Here is a 26,698-nt window from a genome sequence, read left to right as displayed (position 1 = left end):
TGGGCTGACTTCTAGAGCTGCACCGTCCAACAGAAACACAATATGAGACATAGACCTAATTTCGAATTTTTTAGTCACGTTAAAGAAAACCAAAAGAAACAGGTGAAATTAATGGTAATATATTTTATTGAACTCGATGGCTCCAAAATATCGGCGTGTGGCCGCTGGCCCCACTCGTGGCAGCCATATTGGACGGCCCAGCTCGAGATGGCATCTCTGCAACTGCCCGCTGGCTCTTGGCAAATTGCACCCTGAACCTTGGGTTTCCCTAGCTGCAAAACAGGAGTCAGTCTGTGCCTTGTGCCTACCTCAGGGGAGCCCTGGACTGGGGTTCCAGTGCCTGCAAGCTCTGGGGAGGACGAGCAGTGGCCCCCCCTCCTCAGAACCTTCTTGCTGCCAGTAACCTTGCCTCTTTGCCTTATGCTGGCAGTAAAGGGATTCAACCATCTTTTTTCCAATGAAAGTTATTAAATATTTCAAATATCCAGAACATAACATACAGCTAGGTCTTACCAGTTCTTTCTTACCTGGGCCAGGTGGCGAGTGCTTGGTCCCGGGGCTGAAGGCTCTTGGGCCTGATATATCAGCTTGGTGGCCCTTCTAGGGGTGGGGCTGAGGTGGGCTCAGGAACGGCCCTGGATAGGACCTCCCCACTTCCCCCACAATACCAGAAGCCACAGAGTGGCACCCGGCAGATGTCACGAGGCAGCAGCCACATGTACAAAGCAGAGGCTCTTTTATTAATAGGCCAGTAGTCCGGAGACACAGTGGATTTTCTAGGTAACAAATCAATGTACAAAATCTTACAGCGTTGCTCCCGCTATCCGTACAAAATGATTGTCGCGTGGTGTGGAGTAAGGCTGGGTTGGGGGAGGGAAGCAAGGAGGAGGGGCCAGATGGCACCCCACCCCTGAAGTTGGGCAGGGGCACAGAGCCGTCACGGCTACTGACGGGTTGCATGACCCAGGCGAGTCTCAGCTTGGTTTCACTCAGCTATGACATGGGAGGTAAGACGGCATCTGAGCTGGATGATGTCCTGGGTCCCTCAGAGCTCACAACCCTGGGTGACACCTGCTCTCTGCTCCATGAGCCTATGTGCAAGTTTGAGGGTCAACTTGCCGAGGCCGCGGGTGACCCCGTGGGGACAGCTGTCCTTACCAATGACAAGGGCGCTGACCAGTGGCTGGAGTCTGGCCCGTCAGCACTGTTGGCCCTTTGCATTCGTCCCGTCCTGGCTACACCAGGGCCTTTCCCAGGGTTGGGAGGGGTGGACCAGAGTCCCCCCTTGCTGATACCAGCCCTCACACGGGGGCCTCAACTCCTCTGGTGCCCTTCCCAGGTTTGCAGCCCCTTGGGGGCAGAGGAAGAGACTAGAATGAGGCCCAGACACTCAGGTGGCAGGACTCCCACCCTCCTTTAAACGCTGCCCCTTGACCCCACTTCCCAAATGCCCCCATTTCAGTACATGAAAGCTAAAAGGCACCCAGTTGTGCAAATCAAGTTGCTGCTCTGGAGAGAGGGAAAGGAGTTCTGCTTGGGGCTGAGCTGCCCGTGACGACGGCCAGTGGCCCTCCAGAGACGAAGAAGACATCAGCCTGTGAGCATCTCAGTGGTTCCCCACAATTCCCTATTTCCCCAAAGGGCTGTGCTTTAAAAACGCAAACGCCCACCACTTCTCCCCTGGTGAGGGGCAGAGCTGTGCAGTGTTGGCCAGGGGGCCTTGGAGATGGCCGGGGAGAGGGTGTGGGGCAGCCGGTACTGTACCCCTGGAATCACACCCTGCCCTGTCGGGAGGAGGACAGGGCGAGGGGAACCTCTGCCCATCATTCTTCCTAAGTCATGGGGGCGGCTGGAGAGCTGGGGTGGACCAGGATGTCCAGTGGGGGAGGCTCCCCATGCCCCTCCCCACCCCTGCATCCCACCGCCTCTGCCTCCTGCACCATGAGAGGCTTGCAGCCCGGGAGAGCTGAACCCAAGGTCCCTCCACTGCGGCCCTGCTTCTGGGGCCACCTCTACCGCTTACCGGGGCTGCCAGCCCTGACGGCTTGCTCTGGATCGGAGCGCTGGTCCTGCCCTCACCACACTGATCTCACAGAGAACTCCCCCAGGGTACCAGGGGCACTTGGGGTCCACCTGAACATGCTTCCGCACCGACCACTCGGGTGAGCTGAGGCCCCACTCCTGCCTCTGTCCAAGGGGAGAGGGGAGCTGGCCAAATGGACCGACCACAGGGTTCAGCCACAGGGCCGCTGAGGACAGCCGGCGGGGGTGGGGTCTGTGCTCTCTGCTCCGGTTCCCAGCAGTGGAACCTAATGCACACACCTGAGGGACCTGTATTGTCTCTAGCAGAATCCTGAATTAACCAACATGTCTTTTGGCTTGAACAGGACAATCCCAGGGAAAAGGGATTTAGGGGAGATAGCCCATGCCGGGACTTGGTCTGGGGGAGGGGGGGTGGCCATCGGCCCGCTTGCTGCTTGTTTGCTCCTCCTGCTGGGCCCGGATTCCCAAGGGGGCCACATTCGAAGGCCCTTTGGCGACAAGGGGTGAAACCAAACCAAAATCGGTGTGGGAAAGGACACGAGCCAGGACACAGAGTGTGTCAGCGTCACCTCACTGCCTGGCACTGACCACACAGTCTCATCACACCCCTCGCTTTACTCTTCCCATCAGGCCCGAGGCACTGGCTCCCCCAAAGGAACGTTCTACTGCATTATCGTAATAATAGAAGTACAAGCCCCAAGGATGTGGGTTCTCTCGTTCCTAAGTGGTTTTGTCCCTAAAGCAAGACGCAGAAACCCGTGAAGGGGCCGCAGGGAACGTTAGTGGAGAAGCTGTGAGTTGGAAAGCAGTCAGGAGGCCGATTTGGACGTGGACGTGGCCGAGGGAGGGCTGGTCCACTTGGAAGACAAGCCCTGCAGAGATGGGCAGAATCTATCCAAGTAGTCATCCTGTGAAGGGGCCTTCCGGAGCTTTCCATGTTACGAAGAGCTCCTAGGGGCCTGACCCACCCCCGCCCCAAACCAAACTGACTTCTGGGGTTAAGGAAAACAGGGCAAGGTGATTACAAACCAAACCCCATCTTGTCCGCCTGTCTTTTCCTTTTTCTATATATAAATATGTGCATATATATGAATGTGTGTGTGTGTATGTGTGTGTGTACACACACACACATACACACACACACGTTTCAATACATCGTAGTAAAATAATACTATTGTGTTATTGCATAGAAGAGATGGCTTTCGCGAACTGGGTTAGGTGATGGTCTGGGAGCGCTGGCGGCTGCCTGGGGGCTGCTGGGAGACGGGGACACCGCTGCCACTGAGCTGCTGCTGCTGCTCCTCCTGTCCCCGGGCGTGCTCCTCGTACCACTCCTATAGCACAGGGTAAATGGGGTGCTGAGCGGCCTGCACCCTCCCAGCCAGCCCTCCACTTCCCCCAGCTTGACACAGTCATCAGGCCAGGCAGTGCTGTGACCCTCTGGACTCTGCCTGCAGGACCGGGGGACCGTCCAGGACAGAGGAGGCAGGACTGCCAGCCTCACCCAACTGGGGCTGAAAGGCTCCCTCACCCCCGGGACCTGCTGGGAATTCTGAACAGGGCCCCAAATAGAAAAATTACAGTGAAATAGTCCCCTCATTAATCAGAGGTTTGCAAACCGCCTTGCGAAGTGTGCTTGGAGCACGTGTCAGGGAGCAGTCATCATCCTGTCCTTGTGACCGTAATCTTTTGTTGTTCACAACGGAAGCCCCGCCCCCACGCCCCTGAGTTATCTCCCTTCTGAGCTGAGCAGGAGTCGTGTCCTCATTGACACCCGACAAAAGTGAGGCTCGAGGATGTATAAACCTGGATGAGCTGAGGGCCCCTCCTAACTCCCACGTGGCCATGCTGCCCCACAACAAGGCAGTGAGAGCAGTGTGAGGAAAAACCCAACAGCTCACCTGCCTTAGACTGCTATTGTCCTCTCATCTGACATTTTCAGGGACAGAGGAATTCAGGTAATTCAGGAATTAAAAAATACATCGTACGTTTTGAAAGAGTCTGAACCACAGAACTTCAGAGCTTAAAAAATACCGAGACGGCCTAGTTCTGTGCCCCTGCATCTTACAGAAGGGAAACTTAGGCCGGGAGAGGATGGCCTGGCAGAGGCCAGAGGCCAGGGCCGCACCTGTGTGCGTGCTCACACGCAGTCCTCTCCTCTACTTTACGGGGGGGCAGGGACTGTCCCCCTCACAGGTGTGGAAGGGCTGAGTGACTTGCCCAAGGTCACAGAGCCAGGGATCAAACCCAGGTTTCATGACACCAAAGATCATGTCAGTTCCACGTCCCTGTGACGCCAAGTTCAGTGAGCCACCAAGTATCTGTACCTCGGTGTTTTTACAGAGAATGTGTGAGTCACTTTAGGGTACTGCAGCCCCCCCCCCCGCCCAGCCTTTTGGGCATGGACACTGGTTACCACTGTCCCACGGACACAGAGGGTCTCCAGCTGTGGGAACACCAGAAAACAGCCTAGTCACGATGGCTGCTGAGAGTGGCCCTTGTTGGGCCCGGGGACCCCGAGGTGGAAGGGAAGACCCAAAGCAGGGCTCCCCTGCGGGTGGCCTGCAGTCTGGGGGCTCTGTCCCCTCCCAGGGGGCTGCACCCCCAGGAATGCAGGGTGCCAGCCCACATGGTGCTCTGCATATCTTACTTAGCTGCCGATGTGGAAAGACGGGGAGATTTTGGAAAATAATATTTGACTTCTGCCTTCTCTTATGCGAGAACAAAAAACCCAAACAGTAAAAAAAACCCAAGAGATCTGCTAGGCACAGCAGGCCTTATTCCTATTATCGGCAACGTTCATGGACCTGGGAAGAGGCCACACTCTTTGCAGAGGCGTGTTCTCACACCCCCACGGCCCCCCACCTGCCCTGGGCCCATTACGTCTCCTGCTGTGCACATTGCATTTGCAGCAATGGCTCAGAGTAGGAAACTGAGATAAGATTCTGCACAAGTGGCAGTGACATACAAAAAAACAGACAGGAGAGGTGCTTACATAGGGGAATAGTTCAAGGGTTCAAGGCTGAGCCCCGAGCCCCTGAGCCCCCAAACCTGAGTCCTGGCGCCACTAGTCGTGGCCCTAACCTATGATCCCATATTCCCCACTGAAGCTTTCTCCCCCTACTCAAGATACGGGCCAGAGAGCAGCCCCGCTCAGCAATGGGGACAACCACTCCCAGGCGAGGGTCTCGGAGGGTCCTACCTGAATCTCCTCTTGGTACATCTTCAGGCTCAGGTCACTTTTGGTCCTTGATCGCCGTCCCAGAAACACCATGATGTTTTGCTATGGAAAAGCAGAGGATGCAGGATCTGCCCTGCTGGGCCCTCGTGCCCCTCTGCACAGCAGGCCTCGCCCCTCTTCTGGCCTTTGCAATGGTGCCATCCAAAAGTGCCACCCACACTTGTGGGGATGGACAGTGGGGGAGACTACATTCGGCCACAACCCGCCCCCTCCACCAGACGGGGCCCCGTCGCCCCTCACCTGGTTTCTTTCCATCTGGGAAAGGGTCTTCAGCAGCCGGGGGATGTCCGAGGTGGCCCCCCGGGCCTCCCGGTACAGCTTGAGGACAGACAGCAGCTCGTCCTTAGAAATTTCCTTCTCAACAGTGATGCCACCGTCAACTGCAGGAGGGGAGGGAGCCTGGGCTCAGAGCCCCAGCCTGGCCTGGTCTCCTTTAGTCACCCTCCCTGCTGCCCCTAGGGGGTCCTAAGGTTCCCTCTCTGAGCAAAACTGCCTCAGGATGACAGGGCTGCTTCCATCAAGAACTCACGTCCCCCCCCCACCCCCACCCCCTGCAGCAGCTGTGAAAAGCACTGGTCCGGCCAACAGCTTACAGGGGACAGAGGGTTTCGGGAGGGAATCTCCAAGCAAAAGGAACATGGTCAGACAGCCCGATGCGATAAGACATATGGAAGCGAGTAATGGCAGTTTTGACGGAGAATCTAGAAAGAATGGAGGGTCAGTATACAGCACACTAGGCAGCCTGGAAAAAGCGAGGTGATGCTTAAAGCCGGGGGTCATCAAGTTGCGGGAGGAAGTGCTACGGGCTATACAGTCAATAATGTCTACGCCCTGTAGATCCAGAAGCGTGGTCTGAACATGCTGTTTAGAAATGTGGAGATAATAACGAAAAGGGGAAACAGCTAAGAGGGAGAAGCCTCCGGGAGACGTGGGGCAGATGGCCGCCATGTCCACAGTTAGCCTGTCTCTGCCACGTGACTTGTCTTTAACGACGACCAACGTGGTGGTTATTTTAAAAATGAGTTCAAGAGCACGTTTCTGTCATCGAATATTTGAACAGCAACGGACATGAGAGCTCTAGAAAGAGAAGCCAGAGAGATAAGCTGAACTGCTGGAAGATTGGACAACCAGACAGCTGGACAGACAGCCAGCCAGACAGGCAGAAGGCAGCAAACGCTCCCTGCACGGACCTTCCGAGTCCTGGTTCTTGCGGTTGTAGTTCATTCGGAAGACGAAGGCCTCCAGGATAAAGGCGACGATGATGGTCATCACCACCTGGCCGGGCACAGACACGGGTTAGAGAGGGCGGTGGACGTGTGTGAGCTGCGTGGGGTTCCCGCAGCCAGCAGAGCCGGTTCAAAGAGACAAAGAGTGTTCTGTGTCCCCGGACCTACCATGGTCACGATGTAAAAGGTCATGAAGTAGAGGCGACTCCAGTGGGAGGTCTGAGAGGTTACGCCTTCCTGGAGACAGAGGGAAGCAGCCGTGAGTGAGCGCCTGGGGGCCAGGTTGCTGTCTGCTCAGGCCGCCCCGTGGCCCCTAGCACCACCCGGCTTTTTACTGGCCCTTTTTGATCTGCCTTCGGTCGTGGGAGACACAGCAGGGGGACCTCGGTGCCCTGAGTCTAAATTCCTCTGTGCTGCCTAGGACTGGATGGTCCTAGGACTAACACGGACGGTCTTTGTCCCGAGTAGGGGTGGCACTTGGGAGCTTTAGGAACGGAAAACAGAAACGCACAGCTATTGCCACACTGTTTCTTGATTAAAGAGTCTCTGCCACAGTAGGGGGAGAAGGACAGAGACCCACAGGCTCACTGGCTGTGGGGGGGCTGTGTGGGGAGCAGGGACAAGAACCAAGTCCAGCAAAGGGGATGGGCCCTGAGCCCACACTGAGGCCTCCCCACAGAGCCCCACCCCATGTGTCCCAGGACCCCACCCCTTGCAGGGAACGGAAAGGGCAACGCGCCCCACACTGGGCAAAGGGGAGGTCCCGAGCTGATCGCAGAGGATGGTGGGAGGACACCCCCCAGGGAGCTGACCGAGGTCCTTACCATGACGATGTACCAGTTGTTGACAACTGTGAGTTCAAACAAGGTCACTGCCAAAGGGAAGGGAGAAAGAGAAGTGTCTTCAACAGACCCACATTTCCAAAGTCAGTCTCAGGGGGCCTCTCTCCACCCATCCTGGGTACCATGCACCTAAAGGACGGCTTCCCCACCTGCCAGCTAGGGCTGTGAGCTCCAGAAAGATCAGGCAAGGCCCTCCCTGAGCTCCCAGCCCCCAGGGAGTGCTGCCATCTTGGGCTGTCCCCCAAAGGGCGTGCCCCTTGCCTGAGCAGTCCGTGAAGGACCAGGGCTTGGGGTGGGGGGTGGAGCACTGGGGATGGAGCACTCAGATCTCGATGGGTGCAGATCTGGGATGCCACGAGGGGCCTCCCTTCCTCGAGACGCTGTCTGGCTGGGCCACTTCCCTCCACTCCCCGTGCCCCCAGCCCCTGTACAGGAAGGACCCAGGAGCAGAGCTGTGTGGGCCTGATCTGAGCAATACAAGGGCACCGTGGCAGGTTGGTGTGGCTGGGTCCCACCCTGTGACTGTGGAGCTGTGACAAAGGGGCTGGGGTTCCCTAGCATGGGGCTGAACCCCTCCCGGCCAACATGAAGTCCTTCTGCCCCGACACTGAAAAAGTATCAGAAAAGGAGTAAAACCGGGTGGCTGAGTGAACCTGGGACCTGGCCTGTCCTGCACCACCAGAGCTGGGCAAACCACACACTCCCTCTGGGCCAGAGAGGACTGGAGGAAGTGTGGCACAGAGCTGGGAAGGGAGGGGCCTCAGGCAGCTTGGCTCCGCCTCCTCTAGGACCTGTGGTGCCAGCTGCAGCAGGCCCAGGGAGCGTCCCGCCTGTGATTTCTGCACTCACCGAAGCTGTTCAGGATGTTGTCGAAATTATTGAGATAGTAGTAGCCGTCTTCCACGACAGTTCTGTTGCCCACGGTGTGATTGAGCAAGCGATAGGCGTCTGCCACTGTACTCGTACTGGCCGGGGAGACAAAGGGGGAGAAGGGACTGTCACAAAACAACTGGTCACCTCGACAGAGGACAAAACGTTTAAGCAAACCAAGGTCCGACCAAGGAGCACCATCCTGGCCCAGCCTGGATTCCTGCCCAGGCCCCCAGCTTTCCTGCTCCCTCTCGGCTACCCGCGGGAGACACCGCAGGGAGGGCAGAGAGGCAGTGCCTCCTCTGGGGCTTTTGTCTGGGATTTGCCCCTGAGGCCGGGCGCTGGGCAGCAGCCCGAGGGAGGGGCAAGCCCATTGTCAGTCTTGCCCCGGCACCCGCCCAGTGTCCTAATAGGTTGATGCCCAGTCCTGAGAGCTGATTTGCATCTTTCCTTCCAGTCTCTCATGGCTAATCTCGCCAGGCACACTGTATCAGATGCACCAGGCTGGGTCTGGAGTTGGCACTTTTCAGCAGCTGCCCTGGTGTCTCTGATGTGCCCTAAAGTTCATGACCCACTGCCACAGGCGTCTGGTTCCAAGCTCAGCCTGACACTCAAAAGAGCTACCAGTGTCTTTGGAAGGCGTTTCTTTCCTTTTCCCTTTTTTTGGAAGATGTTTCTTTGTCAGTGCTTGGGGCCATAAGGACCCAGTTTTAAAGAGAATACTGTGAATCGAGAATTAATGGCAGAGTACGCGGACTTCATCCTGTGAAACGGGTGGAGGTGGCTTGCAGGGAAGGGGGAGGGCATGGGGGGTGGGGCTCTCCACTCTCTATCCTTTGCCCACACAGACCTTCCTGCAGGTGTCCATTTGTCTTAATCCTAAGTGGCTGCCCCTGGTTGATGTGTCTGCCCAGGTTCCCAGCCACCCGCCCCTGGAGAGACGTGGGAAAAAGACATGGTCTCAGGCCTCGGGCCCTGGGCCACAGTTGGTTCTCAAGAAGCCTCCAGCCCTCAGCCCAAAGGGTGAGCTGATCTAGGCCTGGTTGGAGGGCGGCTCCTGGGCCCTGCCCGGGGGACAGGGAACCTTGCTCAGATGTCCTCACTGCGGCCCCTTCACTTAGCTACTGCACTGGACTGAGCCCTGAAAGCAAAGTAAAGTAATTCCAGAGGCTTTCAAGGGTGCTGCGGCTCGCACAGGCATGTCCCTGAGGTCCCTGAGGCCGGGGGCCCGCGGTGCACTTACTTGCAGCAGTTGGGGTACAGGATCCCATAGAAGAATTCCATGCCCACGATGGCGAAGGAGTAGTAGAAGATGAGCAGGGTGAGGCCCAGGCTGAGGAGGAGGGTCAAAGGGACAGGGTGACTTAGGGCCAGGCCAGAGAGCCCGCCTCCTCGGGCAGCCCGGCCTCCTCGGACCCACTGAGCTGGCTGGTGGAGAGACATGCCCCTAGCCAGGTTCACCGACTGGGAGGTGCCTGCCGGGAAGGGGGCCTTGTGATTCAGGTCTGGGCTAAAAAAATGGCTCGGATGAGGACTCTCTGAACAGATGCCCCTTGACCAGAGATTCACCCCTTACCTGTGAAGGTAGACTCACAGGTGACCCCTTACCTGTGAACGTAGACACAGGTGGTAAGTGAGGTGACAGCTCCCTGCCCTCCCTACTACCTATTTCAGACAGGTCAGTGGAGAAAAAATGGTGCCAGGGAGACCGGTGGTGGTCAAGGTTTCAGCCTCCTTGAAGACCCCGTCAGACCCTCGGCTGCAGTCCTTTTAGCATCTCCTCCTGTCCTCCCATGACCGCCCGGCTGCCCGCCCCGCAGCGGGCACAAGCCTCAGAATGCCTGGCCCTGGGGCCTAGAGGCAGGGCAGTACCTGGCCATCCGGGGCAGCAGCTCAAACATGGTGTCCAGCACGTTGCGGTAGCGCTTTTTCAGTTTGAATAACCTGAGCAAGGGAAGGAGGCCCAGTCGGTCACTCACAGACGCAGGGCATGGCCGCAGCCCCAGGCACGTGACAGGCCCAGGGGCCTCTCATCCATCTGGGTGCCGACTTCCCTCAGAGCCTCATCCAGGACCTGCTCAGGTGACTCTTGCACCTGGGAAGGGACGGGGGGGTGGCGCCCAGGACACTGAGGCTGGACAAGGTCCCGGAAGGGAGGCAGAGCCATGCTGTGTCTCCTCAATCTCTCACTCGGGTGAGCAGGGAGCAGCAGCTATTCACCACGGTTTACAGACAACGAAGCCAGGAGGCTCAGAGCGGGCGAGGCCCTGCTTACGACAGCGCAGCAAACCCGAGACAGAAGGGGATGGAAACCCAGGCCACAGAGGAGCCCCGAGGGTGGCCGCCCATCGATAAAGAAAGGGTGGCGGTGCGGGGGAGGAGCTGACATTCGCCTGGCCCGGCCATCTCCACCACCGGGATCTGCTGCAGAGAGAGGTGCCGCTCCTGGTCCCCACCCCACACCCCCACCCCTCCTCCCAGGGAGGACGGAACGATGGACATGTATGGGATCACGGCCGGACAGCCAAGAGGAAAACAAGGCTTCCGAAGAGCTCAAGATTCCTAAATAGTGAGGGACACCGCCCTTGGGGCAGTGCTTTGCTGAGTCCCCACAATGGTCCCTGGGAAAAATGTGAGACCAAGTGAGGGTTTTTCTCGACAAGTGGCTCCACCAGAAAAGCCTCAAAAGTCCCTTTGGACCCCCTCAGAAGCTGGGCCTTCTGGTTTATGACTGTGAGCACAAGAGTTCCCATGGCTGCAGCTGACAGCACCACAGGCCACGTTCACCGCGCCATGGTTCTCTTCCATACTTAGCGGTGACTGGTCATGGCGATGTGAACAGACAATGGCCCCCGGGTGCTTTTGTTGGGGGCATTGCAATCTCTGACCCCAGGATTGTGAATCTTCTGGCTCATCCCGGTCACTTCCCAGACCAGCCCCACCCAGGCTTTTCCCGCCCTCCCTCGGCCCCAACCCCAGCCCTGCCCCTGTCACCTCAGCAGCTGGAGGGGACGCAGGACCACTATGAAATAGAAGGGCTCCATGTTGAAGGCCAGAGCCAGGAGTCCCAGGAAGGCGAACGCGGTGACGGAGAAGTCGAACCTAGGAGGGAGCGGGAGAGTGGTCTGCCCAGCCATCCCCGGCGCTGTTCCCTCATCCCGGGCGCTGTTCCCAGCCCCGCTCTCAGTGCTCCCTCCCCAGAAGCCCACACGCCAACAGCAGCAAAAGCAAGAGTGCCCCGCAGAGGCCGCGCAGCCGGCCAGGCGGGATGCAGCTTCCTGCAGCCCTGGCATCTCTGAGGTTGACGTGGCCACGCCCCATCACAGCACACACACACACACACACACACACACACACACACACACACACACACACACACACACAAACGCCCAGAACCCCCTCCTGAAGGTCCTGCACTGGTCTAACAGCAGACATCAGTTATAACGGTGACCCCAGACCCTGATGAGGTCCCTGAGGGAAGGGGCAGGGTTGGCAGGTAACTTTCCACCTGGAGACCAGAGACCCCTCCCTGCGCAAAGCAGAGGCCCCCTCTCCCCTCTACAGATCCGCACTGAGACCCTGAAAAGAGCTTGGCACGTGGCTTACAGTCTGGCCCACACTCTTCTCTATTTATTAACTCGTTTCCATCTCACGACCCAAGACCTCGTGAGTGTAGCCTGATTTCACGGGTGATTTAAGTTTAACGGGTGGCACGTGACCTCTTGAGGACTCAGTGGAACAGGGAGAAGGGACACTCATGTCTTTCACAGCCACCGGCTTGCTGTTGCCCAAGGGAGGTGGTGGGCCTTCCTTCTCTGTGGGCGTCGGGGTTTTTATGGAGACGAGCTTAGTTGTGGGGGATGGTGTCAGGGTTCAATGACTCAGGAAGAGCCTGCCAGTTTAGGGACCCTTAGAAGCCATGTACAGGAGGGGCTGGCATGGGTGGCCAGAGAAAATGAGACAAGAGGCTGACCCTAGGGCGTCCCGGAGCCAGAGGGCATGACTGGCCTGACATCTTCCTTTTGTAACTGTAGACACTGGCGTGTGTGCTGTGGGTGTGCAGGGAGGGGGTTGGGGGCTTTCATTAGTCTCAGAAGTGGTTAAGAGACATGCTCTCCACTTACAGGTTCCATCCAGAGGACAGGTACTCAACAGGGCCCAGGCCGGCGACCTTCAGGAACAATTCCACCCCGTAGACTGTGAACAGGAGCGGGCAGTTAGCAGCAGTCCTCACCACGGCCTCCCACCCTTGGCCTAGCTCAATTTCCTCTTTGAGACCCTTCGGAGGTCTCCCCTGCAGGCCATGTGCCCTCCAGGCAGTCATGCCACCCCCGTGGCCCACTGTGCAGAATCCAGGAGAGGGCCTGGCCCAGACGTTGGTCAACGGGGGAACTTGCTAAGAAGAAAGACGCTCCCCCCCCCCATCTCTGAGAATGCCCCAGCCATCTGTCTGCCTATCCAATACGTATTTCCTGCACCTCTTCCATGTCAGGTATTGTGCTGGGTGCTGGGAGTGTAACAGTGCAGCACCCACCCCCACAGAGCTTAGCGTCTAGACGGGAAGAAAGACTGTGACTGGGTAATGACGACGCAATGTGCTCAGGGATGTTTGGACATACAAGGAGGGGGAATGTCAGGCAGAGCAGTGTGGCAAGGGGATGAGAGCACCAGGCAGAGGAAACAGCCTGTGCAAAGGCCCTGAGGTAAGAAAGGGCCAGGGTACTGTGGATGGGGAGGCTGTCATGAGGGCTGCAGGGTGGGGCATGGGTGGCGGTACTGGCAGGAGATGAGGCTGAAGAGAAGGCTGAAGGGACCCGGGAAAGGCTGGGCGATGCGAGCACACGCAGGATGGGGACTTGATCTGCAGGGCAGTGGAGAGCCACGAAAGAGTTTTAAACAGGGGTGGGCCGGAATCAGACTCAATTTCTGCTCACTTCCCATTAAGCTTCCCCGCTTTAGAGAAGAGCCATGAGGTCCTAAACCAAATGAACGGTCTCACCAGTGTTTAAGACAAGCCGATTAGCAAAGCCATGTCAGAGACTTACTAGTCAGGAAGACGAGGTAACTCCAGGGCACGTGCTTGGAGAAGAAGTTCCCACCTGTAGGGCAGAGGGGCAGCAGCTCAAGAGGCGGCCCAGGTGCACCCACAGGACGGGCCAGTCCCCAGCTGGGCTCACTTTCATGCTCACCTTTCAGCATGAAGGTCTCCGCGAGGACCCAGACCCCGTTGACTGCCACCACCAAGTCTACAATGGTAGACAGAGAAAGTAAAGGTGGGCATAGAAACCCATAGGTCACACCTGCAGGCCCTGGTTAATTTGGGGGCAGATGCGGAGAGCAGGGCTGCTTCCTGCACTCATGTGATGGGTGACTTCTTTCCACTTAGAGCTTTTACCAGGAGCTAAATCAGCCAGTGGTTTCACTCAGAGATGGCTATGGGCTTTTAAAAACACCATCTGTGTTACTGCAGGAATAGCAGTTAAGATGTTTCAGTAAAACCTACAGATTATTCCAAGTCAGTATAAAAGATGGACAATATATATAAGGGTTTAAGTATTGAAAGTGTGTGCTTTTCCCTAAAGATGTCTGATTTAAAAATGACTGCATAGGGGCCGGCCGAGTGGCTCAATTGGTTAAGAGTTGTCTTAAGAGCATGGGCTCTGAGCAACGGGGCCGCCGGTTCGATTCCCACATGGGCCAGTGACACTGCGCCTAATCTGAGCTGTCGCTGAGCTGCCAACAGGTGGCAGGATGGCTCAGCTGGTGTAACAACAAGATTGCCTGTTCGATGGTGGGCTACGCCCACCCGCAACTAAGTGAACTTGGCACCTTGAATTGCGCTGCCGCCTGGATGGCTCAGTGGATACAGCGTGTGATCTTAACAACAAGGCTGCTGGTTCGACTCCTGCATGGGATGGTGGTTACGCCCACCCGCAACTAAGATTGAACACAGCACCTTGAGCTTAGAGGCCACGAGCTGCCGATGACAGTCAGATGGTGACTGGCGCCCTCCACAACGAAGACTGAAGAACAACAACTTGGCTGGTCCCGTTCCCCAATTCCCCAACACTGTTCCTCTCCCCCACTTCCCAAATAAAATCTTAAAAAAAAGAAGAAAATGACTGCATAGTTAGCAAGGTTGCATGTGTGTTTGGCCTGTCACCCAGCAATCCCACCTCTAGGCTCCCATCCTAACGAGACACCAGCAAAAACACAACGCGATATACATGGAAAGCTATACACGGAAGAACTATTTGTGATCGCAAAAACTAGAGACTACCTAGATCATCAGCAGGGGACTGGCTGAACAAACTAGGATACGGTCATGAAAAGGTGGACTTCTCAACTATAAAAAGAATGCGGACCATCTCTGTATCTCACTATGGGGTAGTCTCCAGGATATAGTACTAACTGAAAAAAAGCAAGGTGGAAGAAAGGGTATAAAGTCTGCTATGGTTTATTTAAGGCAGGGGGATATGTGTATACATATGCATCTACTTAGAGGTTTTAAAACATGGAAGGCGAAACCATCATCAAAGTCATCCACTGGCACAGGTGACAATATGTCAATGAGACTTCCTTGGATATACTTTGTTTTGTAGGTCTGACTTGGAACCATGTAAGTATTTTACATAATTACCAAACAAAATTAAATGTAAAAAGCCATCCCTAAAGACTCAAAAATAACATGGAATGCAGACACCTGAATGTGTATCCAGTTGGTGGACATACCCACACGGAGAGGAACTAGTCCAGTGACCTTAAAACGCAGTACTCTGACTGTATATCCCTGAAGCGGTGTTTCTGGTAATTATCTTGTTGGGGTTGTGTTGGGGTTGCTTTTTGGAGACTGTTACGTGTGTACCGTGGGATAAAGCAAATGAGTTACTGGGTCAGTGTTGGGAACCAGGATTTTAAGACTGGAATCTAGATATGAAAGGATGGTTAGGTAAAAAGCTTACAGTCCTGAATTTGAGTTAGGGATATCAGGATAAACTCACAATATAGTTTATCTTTTAAAAAAACCAAAGCCCTTCCTCTGTCCGTGGAAAGGCCTATGAAATAGGAACCAACTCTATGCAGTGAGCACCTCCAGCACCTCGGGCTGTGGTCTCTAAACAGCATTTCCCAGTAAACGGACCAGAGCTCTTTGGGAAGGCTGACTCCAGTCAAGCCTATAAATGTCCAGAACTTTCTGTGTCCATGGAAATGTCCTCATCTGTGCTGTCCCCTTGCTGGTCATGAGCCATCTGGGACTACTGAGCACTGGCAATGTGGCAACTGGGACTGGGAAACTGAATTTTTCATTCTAATTCGCTTACATTTAAATAGCCACACTTGGCTAGTGGCTGCCATAGTGGACAACACAGCTCTCGATGGAACCACCGAACTCCATGGGATACACAACACGGGAAATGCAAACCTAAGACTGAAGACAAACGATCCTGTTTCTTCAGCGAAATATTGCAAGAGGGGGACAAGGGATGAGAGAGGAACCTACAGGCTCAAACAGACTCAAGTGACATATCCACCAGGCACACTCGGTGGTTCTGGAATTTGCTTCCAAAAAGTAGAGGACAGTGAGCCGGAGTGAGGGTGTGGATGGACAGGCAGACTGGCGGTCGGATGGAATCGTTGAAGCTGGGTGATGGTACATGCATGCTCGTTATGATCTCTCTACTGTTACACATGCTTGGAATCGTCCAAACCATGACTTGCGGTACTGAACTCCTGCCTCTCCACCTTTCGGAACAGGGAGAGACGCAGGAGGAAAGGGGCCCAGAGCTGTGACATTTCGCACTTACACATGAAATACTGGAAGGCTTTGGACTTCACAAGGATATTAATTCCTGATGGAAGAGAAGAAATGTTACCATTTTCACTTTCAAATGCAAGTACACATTCCCTTACCCCATACTTCATGCACATAAGCAACCAGGGAATTTATGCCCAGGGGTGAAAAAGAGTGACACTCTGATGCCCGCACGAGGCTGAGCTGACAACGGCTGCTCTGGGGAGAGGTGTGGGCAAGCCGGAGCCGGGACAGAGCAGGACAAAGCTTCGCTGACCACTGCCAAAACCTCATTTATACTGGCCTCAGCCCGGGATGATGTATTTAGCCACTACAGTAACTATCATTCCAGTGGAATGGAAAACCCTCTAAAGAATATGGACTAACAGCTGTGCCCAAAGCCGAGCAGTGGGAACAAAAATCACAAAATAGAATACACCATCTTTACTCTTGCTCAGAATGGTCCAGACTCAGGCTTCAGGCTTTTTGCTTGAGAAACTCCTTGTGAGCTAATCACACACCCCCACGTGGAACTTCAAAGCTGGCATTAAATTAAGGGGCAACTATGAGGCACATACTATGGGCTGTCCAATTTAAAAAGTTTGAATTTTATACTATGCAGGGGATATACAGACTAGCTATGTATCCTGCTACAGGAGGATGGGCAAAGTGCACTATTAGGTAAGAGGCAGGTTTGGAACAAAATATATAATATAATCCCATGACTGTTTTTAAAATGTGCAAGAGCGGGGAGCATTTGAGATCTTGCTCCCCAGCATATGTCATCTGTTTGGCTCAAATAAACTCTTATAAAAATTCTAGATAAATAAATAAAATAGATAAAATAATAAAATGTGCAAGAACGTAATCGACAGAAACACATTGGAAAATTAACAGTGGTTATCTCTGCATGGGAAATTTTCATTTTCTTCTAATTATCTGACTTTGTACATTTTCTTTAATGAATGAATATTCCACAAATGTCTCTTCGTTTGGTTTTTAAGTTACCAATTTCTTCCTGGTCCAACACTTAATCCCCTGATGAGTAATCACATTCTCTGTCTCTTTCACATACGCAGACATTCAGACACACGTACGCACACACCCTCTGAGCGTGCGCTTCCAATGCTTGTCTGTGGTCTGGAAACTTCCATCTGTCCCTAGCTGCTGAGACACCATATGCAGGTGAACCTTACCTTTGAAGATGAGGAAGGCTGTCCTGGGAAGCTCATCAAACCAGTGCTCTCTATTTCTCTTTGCCTGACCAGGAAACAGGGCCATGGGAGAGAAGGTGTTAGGACCAGTGATCAGAACCTATCCCTGAGGATGCCGCTTTCTTTCCCTGCTTGCCCGGCTACCTTGGGGAACAACGCAAACACTCAGGGATCTAAGTGACAACCAAGCCAGCCAATGCTCACTGAGCATTTAAATGGGCCATGCACGTGTATTTATTTTTATAGAATCCTGAAAATAACTCCGTAGGTCGGGATTATTGTTAGCCCATTTCCAAGGTGACCGGCCTAAGGTCACATGGTGACGAATGGGGTCTCAGATTCGGTGCTCTGACACCACATTGCATATGTCCAGGCCACCTGGTGTCCCTGCACTGCATGATGCCAAGCCCAGGGCTGGGCTGTTTCCAGCTGGGCAAGAGCCGGACCTCGGGTGCCTCTTGGCCTCATTCCCCCATGGAGCTGTCTGCCGGCTCCCTCGCTTGTGTCACACAGACACTCACCTTCCACTTCAAGGCGGCGACTTCGTAGATATCATAAAAGTCCTTCAGGCTGTCATAGCAACATGAAAAGGCAAAAAAGATCAGCATGCACCCACTGAGCTTCAGTATTCTCACTCACCTGCCTGTGGTCACATTTAAGAGATGAAGGTGGGAGAGGAAGGGGGGCACATATCTGGGAGCCCCAGCACCTCAGTGCGCAGGGGACCCTTCCCTGCAGGCATTTTGATCTCCCTCTTCCAGGTACTACGAATACTTGTACTAGGAATACTTAATCCGCTTAGTCTACGCTGAGTGACAGCTTCACTTGCCCTGGGTTACTACAACTCTTACATGGACAGAGGCTGAGCCTCCGTTAGCAGGGGACATCATAAAACAACTGGGACTGAGAGTTCAGCCCAAACAGAGCTTGCTCGCTCCTCTCGACAGCTGGCCTGCTTCTTTTCAAATCGAAAAGAAGGGTTTTGGTCATCAGCAGTCCAGGGGACCGAGACGGCCCACGGGGATCTCAGGGCTAGTTCTCTGAGGCTGTGCCAGGTATGCGTGCGTGCGTGCGTGCATGTGTGTGTGTCCCTTCTGTGGATCTGCTCACTGCAGCTGTGCCACCTCACTCACGACTCGAGGGTGACTGGCTGGGCCAGCCCATTTCATGATGCAACACATTCCTTGTTTGTCAAGGCAGCTTGAATTGGATTTGGGTTGGACGTGAGTCACTTGCAGAAAGAATCCTGACGAATATAGTCTACATGTATAAGAACCTCGAAGAAAACGTCTCTCACGAGCCTCTTTGCCCGCCCACCTCCGGGTGCCTTCCTGTTGCCCCAGCTCCCTCTCCTGAATGCCTTGTCGGGCTACACTGCCCCCCACCTGGCCTGTGCTCTTACCTGAGCAGAGGTGTGTTATTCTGATTCAGGGCCTTGAAAGTAAGATAGCGCTCCCTAGCACTCATCCGGGGCTTGTAAAAGCGCATCAGCCCTTCAAACTGCCTGTAGGAGATGCCGGCAGGCCTCTGGGGGAGAGGGAGGGTGGCAATGTCAACACAGGAAAATATGGAGCCCAGGATCCCAGGGCACCCTGTTCTTTCTTGTTCTTCCAAAGGGCCATGACTCATGTTTTCTAACGCTGCCAGGCTTAGGGACTGCCCAGGGCAAGGGACGGGGAGCAGAGACCAACCCTCCTGGCCCAGCCCCCACGCCCCCCTACCCGCTGGCTGATGAGCAGGCGGTAGGCGTGCTGGATGGCGGTGCGCTTATGCAACAGCAAAGACTTGAACTTGCGTTTCTCGATGTCATTGAAGGTGTCGAACACCACGGCCAGAAGCTGTGAGGGAAGAGCATCGAGGCCTGTCTGCTCTGCATGGCGGGACCTCAAGGAATCAGAGTGCGTCCTCTGCCTTCAGGGGGCGCTCTTCCACCCCCCCAACCCCCAACCAGAAGGTGGCTTGGGGAGACTGACCCACCGGCCCCTGGTAGTGTAGATGTCTCAGCCCCGAGGAAGGCCATTCATTGCAAATTCATTTGTAAATTTTCTCCCTTCAGATCCTTGAAGACATTGTTATTAATACATTTTCCACAGGTGGTTCTTCTCCACCTTACAGCTCGTCCCCGGCTGGGCGGTTTTATAAGGAGAGAAGGAAGCAGCCAAGAACATGCTGGGTTCTATGCCCAATCAGCTCAGTACCATGGCAGGGGCGGCTGTGTGTCCATCCTGTGCCCTCCCTGCCTCGGAGCAGGAAGGCGCATCACTGGGCCGGATGCTTCCTCCCAAGTTCCGGTGAGTCACGGCTTCCTGCAGGGCCCCAGAAATCAGGGGCCTGTGGAGGCCTGACCTCAAGGGCACAACATTCTGGAAATGCCCAATTCCAAAGTCGGTATGTTATCAACACAGCCTGTGTTATCAGGGAGCGATGGGAGGGCAGGGGCAGAATTTGAAAGAAGACTTTTTGGAAGTACTTCCTTTTTTTTTTTTTTCCACACACATTTTGAGGGCAACGCTCCTGTCCTTTCCACCTCCCCACTTCGAATTGGCCCCCATTTTTTTCCCCCTTTAGATCAAGGGAAGAGTCAGCAAACTTTTTCTGTAAGGAGCCAGATAGCAACTGTTTTAGGCTCTGAAGGCCAGATGGTCTTTGTTGAAACCACTCAACCCTGCAAATTATAGCATGAACTCAGCCACAGAAGATGTGTAAACAAATGGGCGTGGCTGTGTGCCAATAAAACTTTATTGACAAACCCAGGCAGTGGGCTGGCTTAGGCTAGCAGGCTGTGCTTTGCAGACCTCTGCCCTGAATTTTTTCACAGCTCTAAATAAGTTACTAATGAAAACAAATCAATTAGACATAATATATTGTTATGATTGTAAATGAACAATAGTATGCAAGACCTGTAATGTGTATGAAGTGATACCCAACATTTCTTTTTGGTTTGGAGGAATTAAAAAAGAAAATATTTTCCTCTTTAAGATTTCCAGTTTTTAAGATATTTCATGTATCTGCTCCAGAGAAAGTGTTTTCCATTTCTCTGCTGGGCCTGACTGGGGTGACTGCTAGAGAATGCTCTTCAGAAGCATAAAAATAAATGTAAGACTTGCTAAGAGCCTGATAATTCTGGTGCGGATGTGCGGTCTTGGCACCAGCCTAAGGGCCTTGTCTCGGAGGCGATCGGCTGATGGCAGGAACATTCCCAGTGGCCAGCTGAGCCTCCAACAAACACCTCCCAAGTTCCCAGTGTACACAGGGACTTCACATTCTCTTGAACGGAGGGTGGGTTTTCTGATGGTTCGTGATAAATGGGGTAGAAACACGTAAGATGTTCCGGCCCGTGGGCGCGGCAGGACGAGCAGTTAAGAGCCGGGCTCTGGAATCAAACCAGCTTGCCTGACTACTCCAAGCTGGTCACTCCGTGGGCAAGTCACTCTATCCAAGTGACCCTAAGTTTCCTCATCTACAAAACGAGAATCATAGCAGGGCCTCCAGGGTTTTTGTGTTCAATCATTTAATCCTCATGCATAAAGTACTTTGCATGGTTCCTAGCTTAGGCTTCCTAAGTGCCAGCTTTTATGGTTCTTATACGCTTGCTGTGAGAATGAAAAGGTCCCAGGGAAGGCTTGGCTTAAACGCTAGCACCGTCAGCAGCAGCAGTGGTACCACGGCTGAAGCCAAGTCCCGACAGGGACCCCCTGCAGCCACCCTGCACGTGACTACAGCCTGGGACCCCCCTCCCCAGCCGATGGCAGTTCCTCCTTCTCCATTCCCACGGTGCACAGCACGGTGTGGGCTAGACAGTCTACTCCATGGAGCAGAAGACATGGCCACTCACCAGGTTCATGGTGAAGTACAGCTCGATGGAGAGGTACACGATGAAGAAGACACAGGACCAGGGGTTCCGGGAGTAGGACGGCATCATCACGTCTGGGAAACTGCATTTGCAGAGGATTACCCGCAAGGCCCCATGTCTGCCTGCCTCCGTCTTCTCTAAGGACACCCCTCTTTTCTGCCTTCGCAGCCCCATCCCGCCTTCCCCTGCTCGCGGTCCCTGGGCTCCGAGCTCACCCAGGCCGCTCCCATCCCTCACAGTGCCCTGCGTGCCTGTCTGGGCTGCGATGTGAGATATTCTGGGCTGACAAGAGGAGAAGACCCTGGGCACTAGCAGAGGGCAGGGGGGAGCCAGAGCGGAGTCCAAACTTACTTGGCTGTGGTCAGAAGGACAAAGAGGCTGACGATGCTGCTCTCCAGGGTGCTGAAGTACTGCCCAGGGAAGGAGGCAGAAGGACATGTTGGCCCCAGCTGGACAGCACACACCAGCCAGGAACTGGCTGCGACAGGCCACCTGGAGCACCCCACCCTTCCTTCTCCCCACCCCACCAACTCTTCCTCCCCCCCAAGGAACCCCTGAGGGATGGCAGGGGGATGAGCAAACGTGGAGTCCAGAGGCCTCCACCTTCCTGAACTCCGTGCTTTTGGCAGAAGCAGACAACTGACTTGGGGACCTTTCTCTTATAGGATCACGCCTTTGCACAATTAGGTTGGCTCTCCTCCACTGCGCCTCCAAACTGTTCCCATGTTCCAACTCTGATCCTAGAAACATGCCTCTCAAGACAGGTAAGGGGATCCCTTCAGGGCTCAAGGGAGGAAGTGGCTCAAGTCTGAGCAATGGGGACTTCCAGGGGCCATGAGAACCCAGGCAGGGCACCCTTCCTCACGTGGCTAGGGGTCAGTCCAGCCACCCTGTCTGAGGGGAAAGGCCTCGCATAAAGTAAGAAACAGACAAAACACGGTGATTACTTACGGGGTCTGAAGGATTAGAGGAGAACAAGTAGAAACCTAGAAGGTGGTAGAAAACAGATTGAAAAGAGGCTTAGAGCAGAGGTCCCAAACCCAGATGTCAAAAGGACTGGATGAATAAACGTAAATGAAAGCAATGCGCCGAGGGAGAGCAACAGGGAGTGGTGGGGCCTGTGGCATCTGGAGAACACGTGGTCTGTCTAAAGGCAGCAGGTGCTACTGGGCACCTGGATAAATGCAGCTGTTTGGAAAGGTGGCCCCAGTACCACCAAATCTATTATTTAAAAGGGCTGGAAATCTGTATTTTTGAGTAAAAATCCAATTTTAAAATGCTGACTCAACATTTTCAGACCAAACAAATGCATCCATAGGCCGGGTCTGAAATCCAGACTGTTGGTTTGCAACCTTTGGTTCTGAACACACAACGGCCAAGGGACAATTCCAAAGGGACCCCACTGTTCCCCTGCAGCCAGGGGTCCTGTGATGGGACCACCATTAATTTCCTCCCTCTCGGGATGGGCTTTTCCCCTGAGTCCTTGAAATCCTGAGTGGGAAAAGGGGGAAACTCCGCCTTCAGGGGACGTCAGCCCCCTTGGAGCACAAAGGAAGTTCTAGAGACTGGGGTGAAGGGGAGGAGGAAGAGGGAGCCAACAGCTCAGGACAGATCAGTAACAAGGGCCTGGGAGCTGGCCGTCAAGTCAGGGCACTTTGGTTCCATTGTCTTCACCATTCTCTCAGGACTCCAGAATGGACCTAAGGCTTCCTCGCTATTTTTCAGGATCCCACTGTCCACGCCCTGTGTCTGGATGTGGGTGTTGTATAAATACTTGGCCTTATCTGAAGAGGCAAGGCTTCCTTGGGGTGAGAAAGGCCATGTTCTTGTTTTTATGTCTAGAGAAGCTAAAGTGTTTAGACCCTAATGTCCTAGGCATATGCCATAGAGAAATTGTCACACGTGTACGCCAGGAAACACGAGCGTGATCACTGCAGTGTGACCTGTGATAGTGAAAAATGCCCACCAACAGAACGCATAAATACATCTGGGTATATTCACTACACTCCAGGGAAAATGAACGAACAACATTTACCTGTATCAACATGAGTAAACTTCAAACACATAACGTTGCACCTTGCAGAAGGGGACACGCCCATTATGTAACCATTGATACATTTTTTTTTAATATGCAAAGCGCTAATACTTGTTGCTTAAGGAAATGTCCATATAAAGTGATACTATAAAGATGTGCACAGAAATGCTACGCTTAGGCCGTGGGTACCTCTCGGGGGGGGGGGGGGGAGGTAAAACTAACATCATGGAAGGACCCCAAAGGGGCTTCTATTTTATTTCTGATTCTTCATTTCCTAAGTTAGAGTCCACGGGTGTTTGTGTCATTAGTAAAACCTTTCTGAATTTCTAAAACGGTCCGAGTAAAATTTCCTTCCGCTGTGAATTTGCTTTTGGGCTGACTGCCCGGGTCCTGGGGTGCAGGGGACTCACCAAGGATGGCAAAAATGATCATGAAGAAGAGCAGCAGCAGGAGGATGTCCATGAAGGGTGGCAGGGACTGGAAGATCTGCCGAAGGTTGCTGGGGAGAAAGACGGGGCGAGGAGGGGTGAGGTGTGGAGGGGGACGGGGCAACAGGGCAAGGAGGGGCAAGGCATGGGGGCGGGGCTCTAGGAGCGCGGTTCGGGATGCCTCCGCGGGGTACACACTTGTCTAGCCGGGGGCCTGGTGCTCCTGACGCACAGGACACTAAACCCCATTGCTCCCTGGCTGGTGACATCGTACTCTATGTTGTCCCTGGAGACTTCCTACTCAAGTGGGTGACGGGGGAAAACTTAGCACACAAAACCACCACCTCGTGCTTATAAAGCCCAGACAGGTAAGCACCCTACAGAGGTAGGGAGCACCCTACAGCGGAAGGCCAAGTGCATGACCTCAGGCGCAAAGGTCAGCTTCCTTGAGAGGTGGGATGCATGAAGACCGTTCAGGGCCACCTAGTCCTGGGACACTTGTTTCCAGTTTTGAGGACGGGCATGAAGAATGAATTGCTAGCCCACTCACATCAACAGTATCGCAGCCAAGAGATTTTTCAGATAGAGACATCAAAACTAAGCTGAACTCTAGGCTGATGGCCTGGTGTGAGTTCAGTCCCCGGGTCTCGGGGGAGGTCCAGGATGGGCCGCTGAGTCACGTGGACTTGGCCAAGTTGCCTGCTTTAGGCTGCCGCTGCTGCTGTGTTCAGGCAGATAATGTGTCAGGGAGAGAAGTCAGTCCCAGCAGGCTGTGGGTAAGACAGGAAAGAGTCCTGGACCCGGAGTCAGGACACCTCAGTGTCAGCTGGAATACCGCCCTCCTCCAGGTGGGTCGAATGGCACAGGGAAGTGAGTGTGCTGAGTGTCTACCAGGGTGCAGGATGGGCCTTATCGTCACTTGACTCGCTGGGTCCTGCTCCGCTGGCCCAGAGGTCCAGGCCATGATAGCGACTGTCTGGGCAGCTCCCCCCCAGGCCTTACCGCCGGACGCCGCCGCAGTACCGACAGTCCACCAGGAAAATGCAGCGCAGTGCCCGGGTCACCCGCACGTGGGACATCTGCCGTACCAACACCACGATGGCCTCGATGAACTGCACCACCAACACGGAAGTCTGGGGGCGAACAAGGGCAGTGCCATCAGCGCCTCCAGCCCCCCTGAACTGAGGGCCGGCTAGATGCTGCCTGCTCTGGCCTCGAGAGGCCCTTCCCTTCTCTCCAGCTCTCTCATACCTCCCCTAACATCAAGCGGCCCCTGGAGAAGAGCCCTCGGCTGCTGGCACAGGTGTGTGGTTCCAGGAGAGTGAACCCGAGGGGGCACGCTCCCAGCAGCTCGTCAGATGCTATTCACCGAGCAGAACCGCCACTCCACCCGGCCACGTCCACCCACCCTGACTGGCCTCGTCAGGAAGGCCCCTGAGGTCTGCAGTGCACCCTGATCTCCCATTCTTAGGGCACATTCTCCGGGCAGCGTGCTTGCTTGTTACACTGCAAAGTGCCACGCGGACACATTCCTACTTACGCCTGTCTCTGCTGCACAGACAGACGGGGTACAATACCGGTGACTGAGCAGCGAGGGCTTGGAGGCCAGACAGACCTGGGTTTGAATCCTAACTCTCCAGAATTTAGATCCTACTCTTCTGATTGGCTGCAAGTGAACCAGGAACAGTAATATATCTCCCACAAAGGTGACCGTGCCAGGGCTTGGCCCGCACCAGACACATTAGCTACTATTTGCAGAGCTGTGACATCTGGAGCATGGCTGTGCAAGGCTGGGAGCGTGGTGAGGACCCCGAGTTACTCTTCTGAGCGCAGGACTAGGCCCCCGGGGGATTTGGAAGTGAACTGAAGAGAGACTTTGAAGGGGACATGAGAGAAAACGCTGCGAGGAGATGGATACTTCACCTTGACCATGGTCCGTTTGTGCCGGATGAAGGTATGGAGGCCCAGCCACCGCAACTTCATGCAGAGTTCAAAGACGACCACCATCAGGGCGAACAGCTCCAAGGTCGCGTGGACCTGTAACGAAAGGGTGTGGAGATGTGGCATCACTAACCCCGTCCTCCCCACTGGTGGTCACTCCCGGCTGCCTTTGCCTCTGAGGTCAGAGATGGTGGGTGGGACTACTGAGCAGGTGTACTGCTCACCTGGAGCCCAGGTGTGGCCACTGGTCGTCAGTGACACGATCAGGGGGCCCTCCCTGGAATTCCCGAGTGCACCAAGTCCCAGCGAGACCAGGCGAAATGCATTCACGCCACAGGGGACCCCAGGCAAGGCCAGCAGAGTGAGTCACTGCCACTCCCAGGGCCTCTCTGTTTTAAATCCGTTTGCAGTGTCTGCCCTTCCAGAATGTTCCCTTTCAGGCTTGTGTCAGCCTGAGAGACGGCTTGTGGCGCTTGCCCCCCAGAGAGCAGTGGCTCCCGGCCACGTGGACACTCACGTAAATGCCGAGCCGGAGCGCGGGGACAGCGGGGGCCTCACACAGGGACAGCAGCAGCAGCAGCAGGGCCGTGGAGAGCTCCATCAGGTAGAAGAGGTGGTTGTGTGCAAAGAGGTAGGCCGCCAGCGCCGCGGCGTTCTTGGGGTGGGTGAAGAACTTGTCGTTATTCTCGCCTTCCTGAAGAAACAAGAGCCGTGAGGACGAGTGGGCCTCGAAGACACGACGCCAGCCTCGAAGACACAGTGGCGCCCGTGGGCCCGGGGAGAAAGAAGGGCCCTCGGCGGATCAGAGGAGATTCGGGCCAGAGATGGAAGAAGGTAGAAAATCAAAAGTATTCTCTTCACAAACCTGCCCACCAGTCAAGTCTCACTCTGGCCTGCTGATGGGGCTCGAAAGATTGGCTGCCGTCCTAAAAAGCACTTGGAGGAATCAGAGAATATAAAGTCGGAGAGAAAGCAAAGAGATGCGGGAGCATCTGGCCCCTTTAGAGGCCAAGTTCTCGCTCTCAGAAATGTCTGCGGAATGTGAAGAGCCAGGAGGAAAGGATCTGAGGTAAATAAGCACGGATGCCTCCGGCCTTCCCCACTCCTCCCGACGTAACACTGAGAAAGTTCCTTCGCCTTCGTCAGCTATCAACGGGAAAACCCCAGTCCTTCCTCGTCGGGCCCCTGTAAGACACTTAGGATGGTGCCTGGC

The 26,698-nt window shown here is 54.6% G+C and overlaps 1 protein-coding gene across 1 annotated transcript in view; it reads right to left on the bottom strand.

Annotated features, from left to right (window-relative positions):
- Positions 1 to 108: 108 nt before the first annotated feature.
- The window catches only part of TPCN1 (two pore segment channel 1), a 36,233-nt gene continuing 9,643 nt past the window's right edge, over positions 109 to 26,698 (bottom strand). Inside the window, exons 2-26 of the mRNA XM_019641629.1 lie at positions 26,003 to 26,179; positions 25,468 to 25,581; positions 24,547 to 24,677; positions 23,527 to 23,615; positions 22,033 to 22,067; positions 21,433 to 21,491; positions 21,064 to 21,163; positions 18,950 to 19,066; positions 18,631 to 18,755; positions 17,750 to 17,798; positions 17,211 to 17,274; positions 16,028 to 16,072; positions 13,412 to 13,468; positions 13,268 to 13,321; positions 12,347 to 12,419; positions 11,217 to 11,324; positions 10,095 to 10,166; positions 9,466 to 9,555; positions 8,202 to 8,317; positions 7,335 to 7,381; positions 6,679 to 6,747; positions 6,475 to 6,559; positions 5,525 to 5,664; positions 5,246 to 5,326; positions 109 to 3,377 (exon numbers count right to left, since the gene is read on the bottom strand). Coding sequence (XP_019497174.1) covers positions 3,258 to 3,377; positions 5,246 to 5,326; positions 5,525 to 5,664; positions 6,475 to 6,559; positions 6,679 to 6,747; positions 7,335 to 7,381; positions 8,202 to 8,317; positions 9,466 to 9,555; positions 10,095 to 10,166; positions 11,217 to 11,324; positions 12,347 to 12,419; positions 13,268 to 13,321; positions 13,412 to 13,468; positions 16,028 to 16,072; positions 17,211 to 17,274; positions 17,750 to 17,798; positions 18,631 to 18,755; positions 18,950 to 19,066; positions 21,064 to 21,163; positions 21,433 to 21,491; positions 22,033 to 22,067; positions 23,527 to 23,615; positions 24,547 to 24,677; positions 25,468 to 25,581; positions 26,003 to 26,179 — 2,217 coding nt within the window. The 3' untranslated portion in view covers positions 109 to 3,257. The remainder of the gene's footprint in view (positions 3,378 to 5,245; positions 5,327 to 5,524; positions 5,665 to 6,474; positions 6,560 to 6,678; positions 6,748 to 7,334; positions 7,382 to 8,201; positions 8,318 to 9,465; positions 9,556 to 10,094; positions 10,167 to 11,216; positions 11,325 to 12,346; positions 12,420 to 13,267; positions 13,322 to 13,411; positions 13,469 to 16,027; positions 16,073 to 17,210; positions 17,275 to 17,749; positions 17,799 to 18,630; positions 18,756 to 18,949; positions 19,067 to 21,063; positions 21,164 to 21,432; positions 21,492 to 22,032; positions 22,068 to 23,526; positions 23,616 to 24,546; positions 24,678 to 25,467; positions 25,582 to 26,002; positions 26,180 to 26,698) is intronic.

This window comes from Hipposideros armiger, unplaced genomic scaffold, assembly GCF_001890085.2.
Source record: "Hipposideros armiger isolate ML-2016 unplaced genomic scaffold, ASM189008v1 scaffold_62, whole genome shotgun sequence".
NCBI classification, from domain to species: Eukaryota; Metazoa; Chordata; class Mammalia; order Chiroptera; family Hipposideridae; genus Hipposideros; species Hipposideros armiger.
The sequence above is the reverse complement of the archived record's forward strand: the minus strand, read 5'-3'. Positions and strand labels throughout refer to the sequence as shown.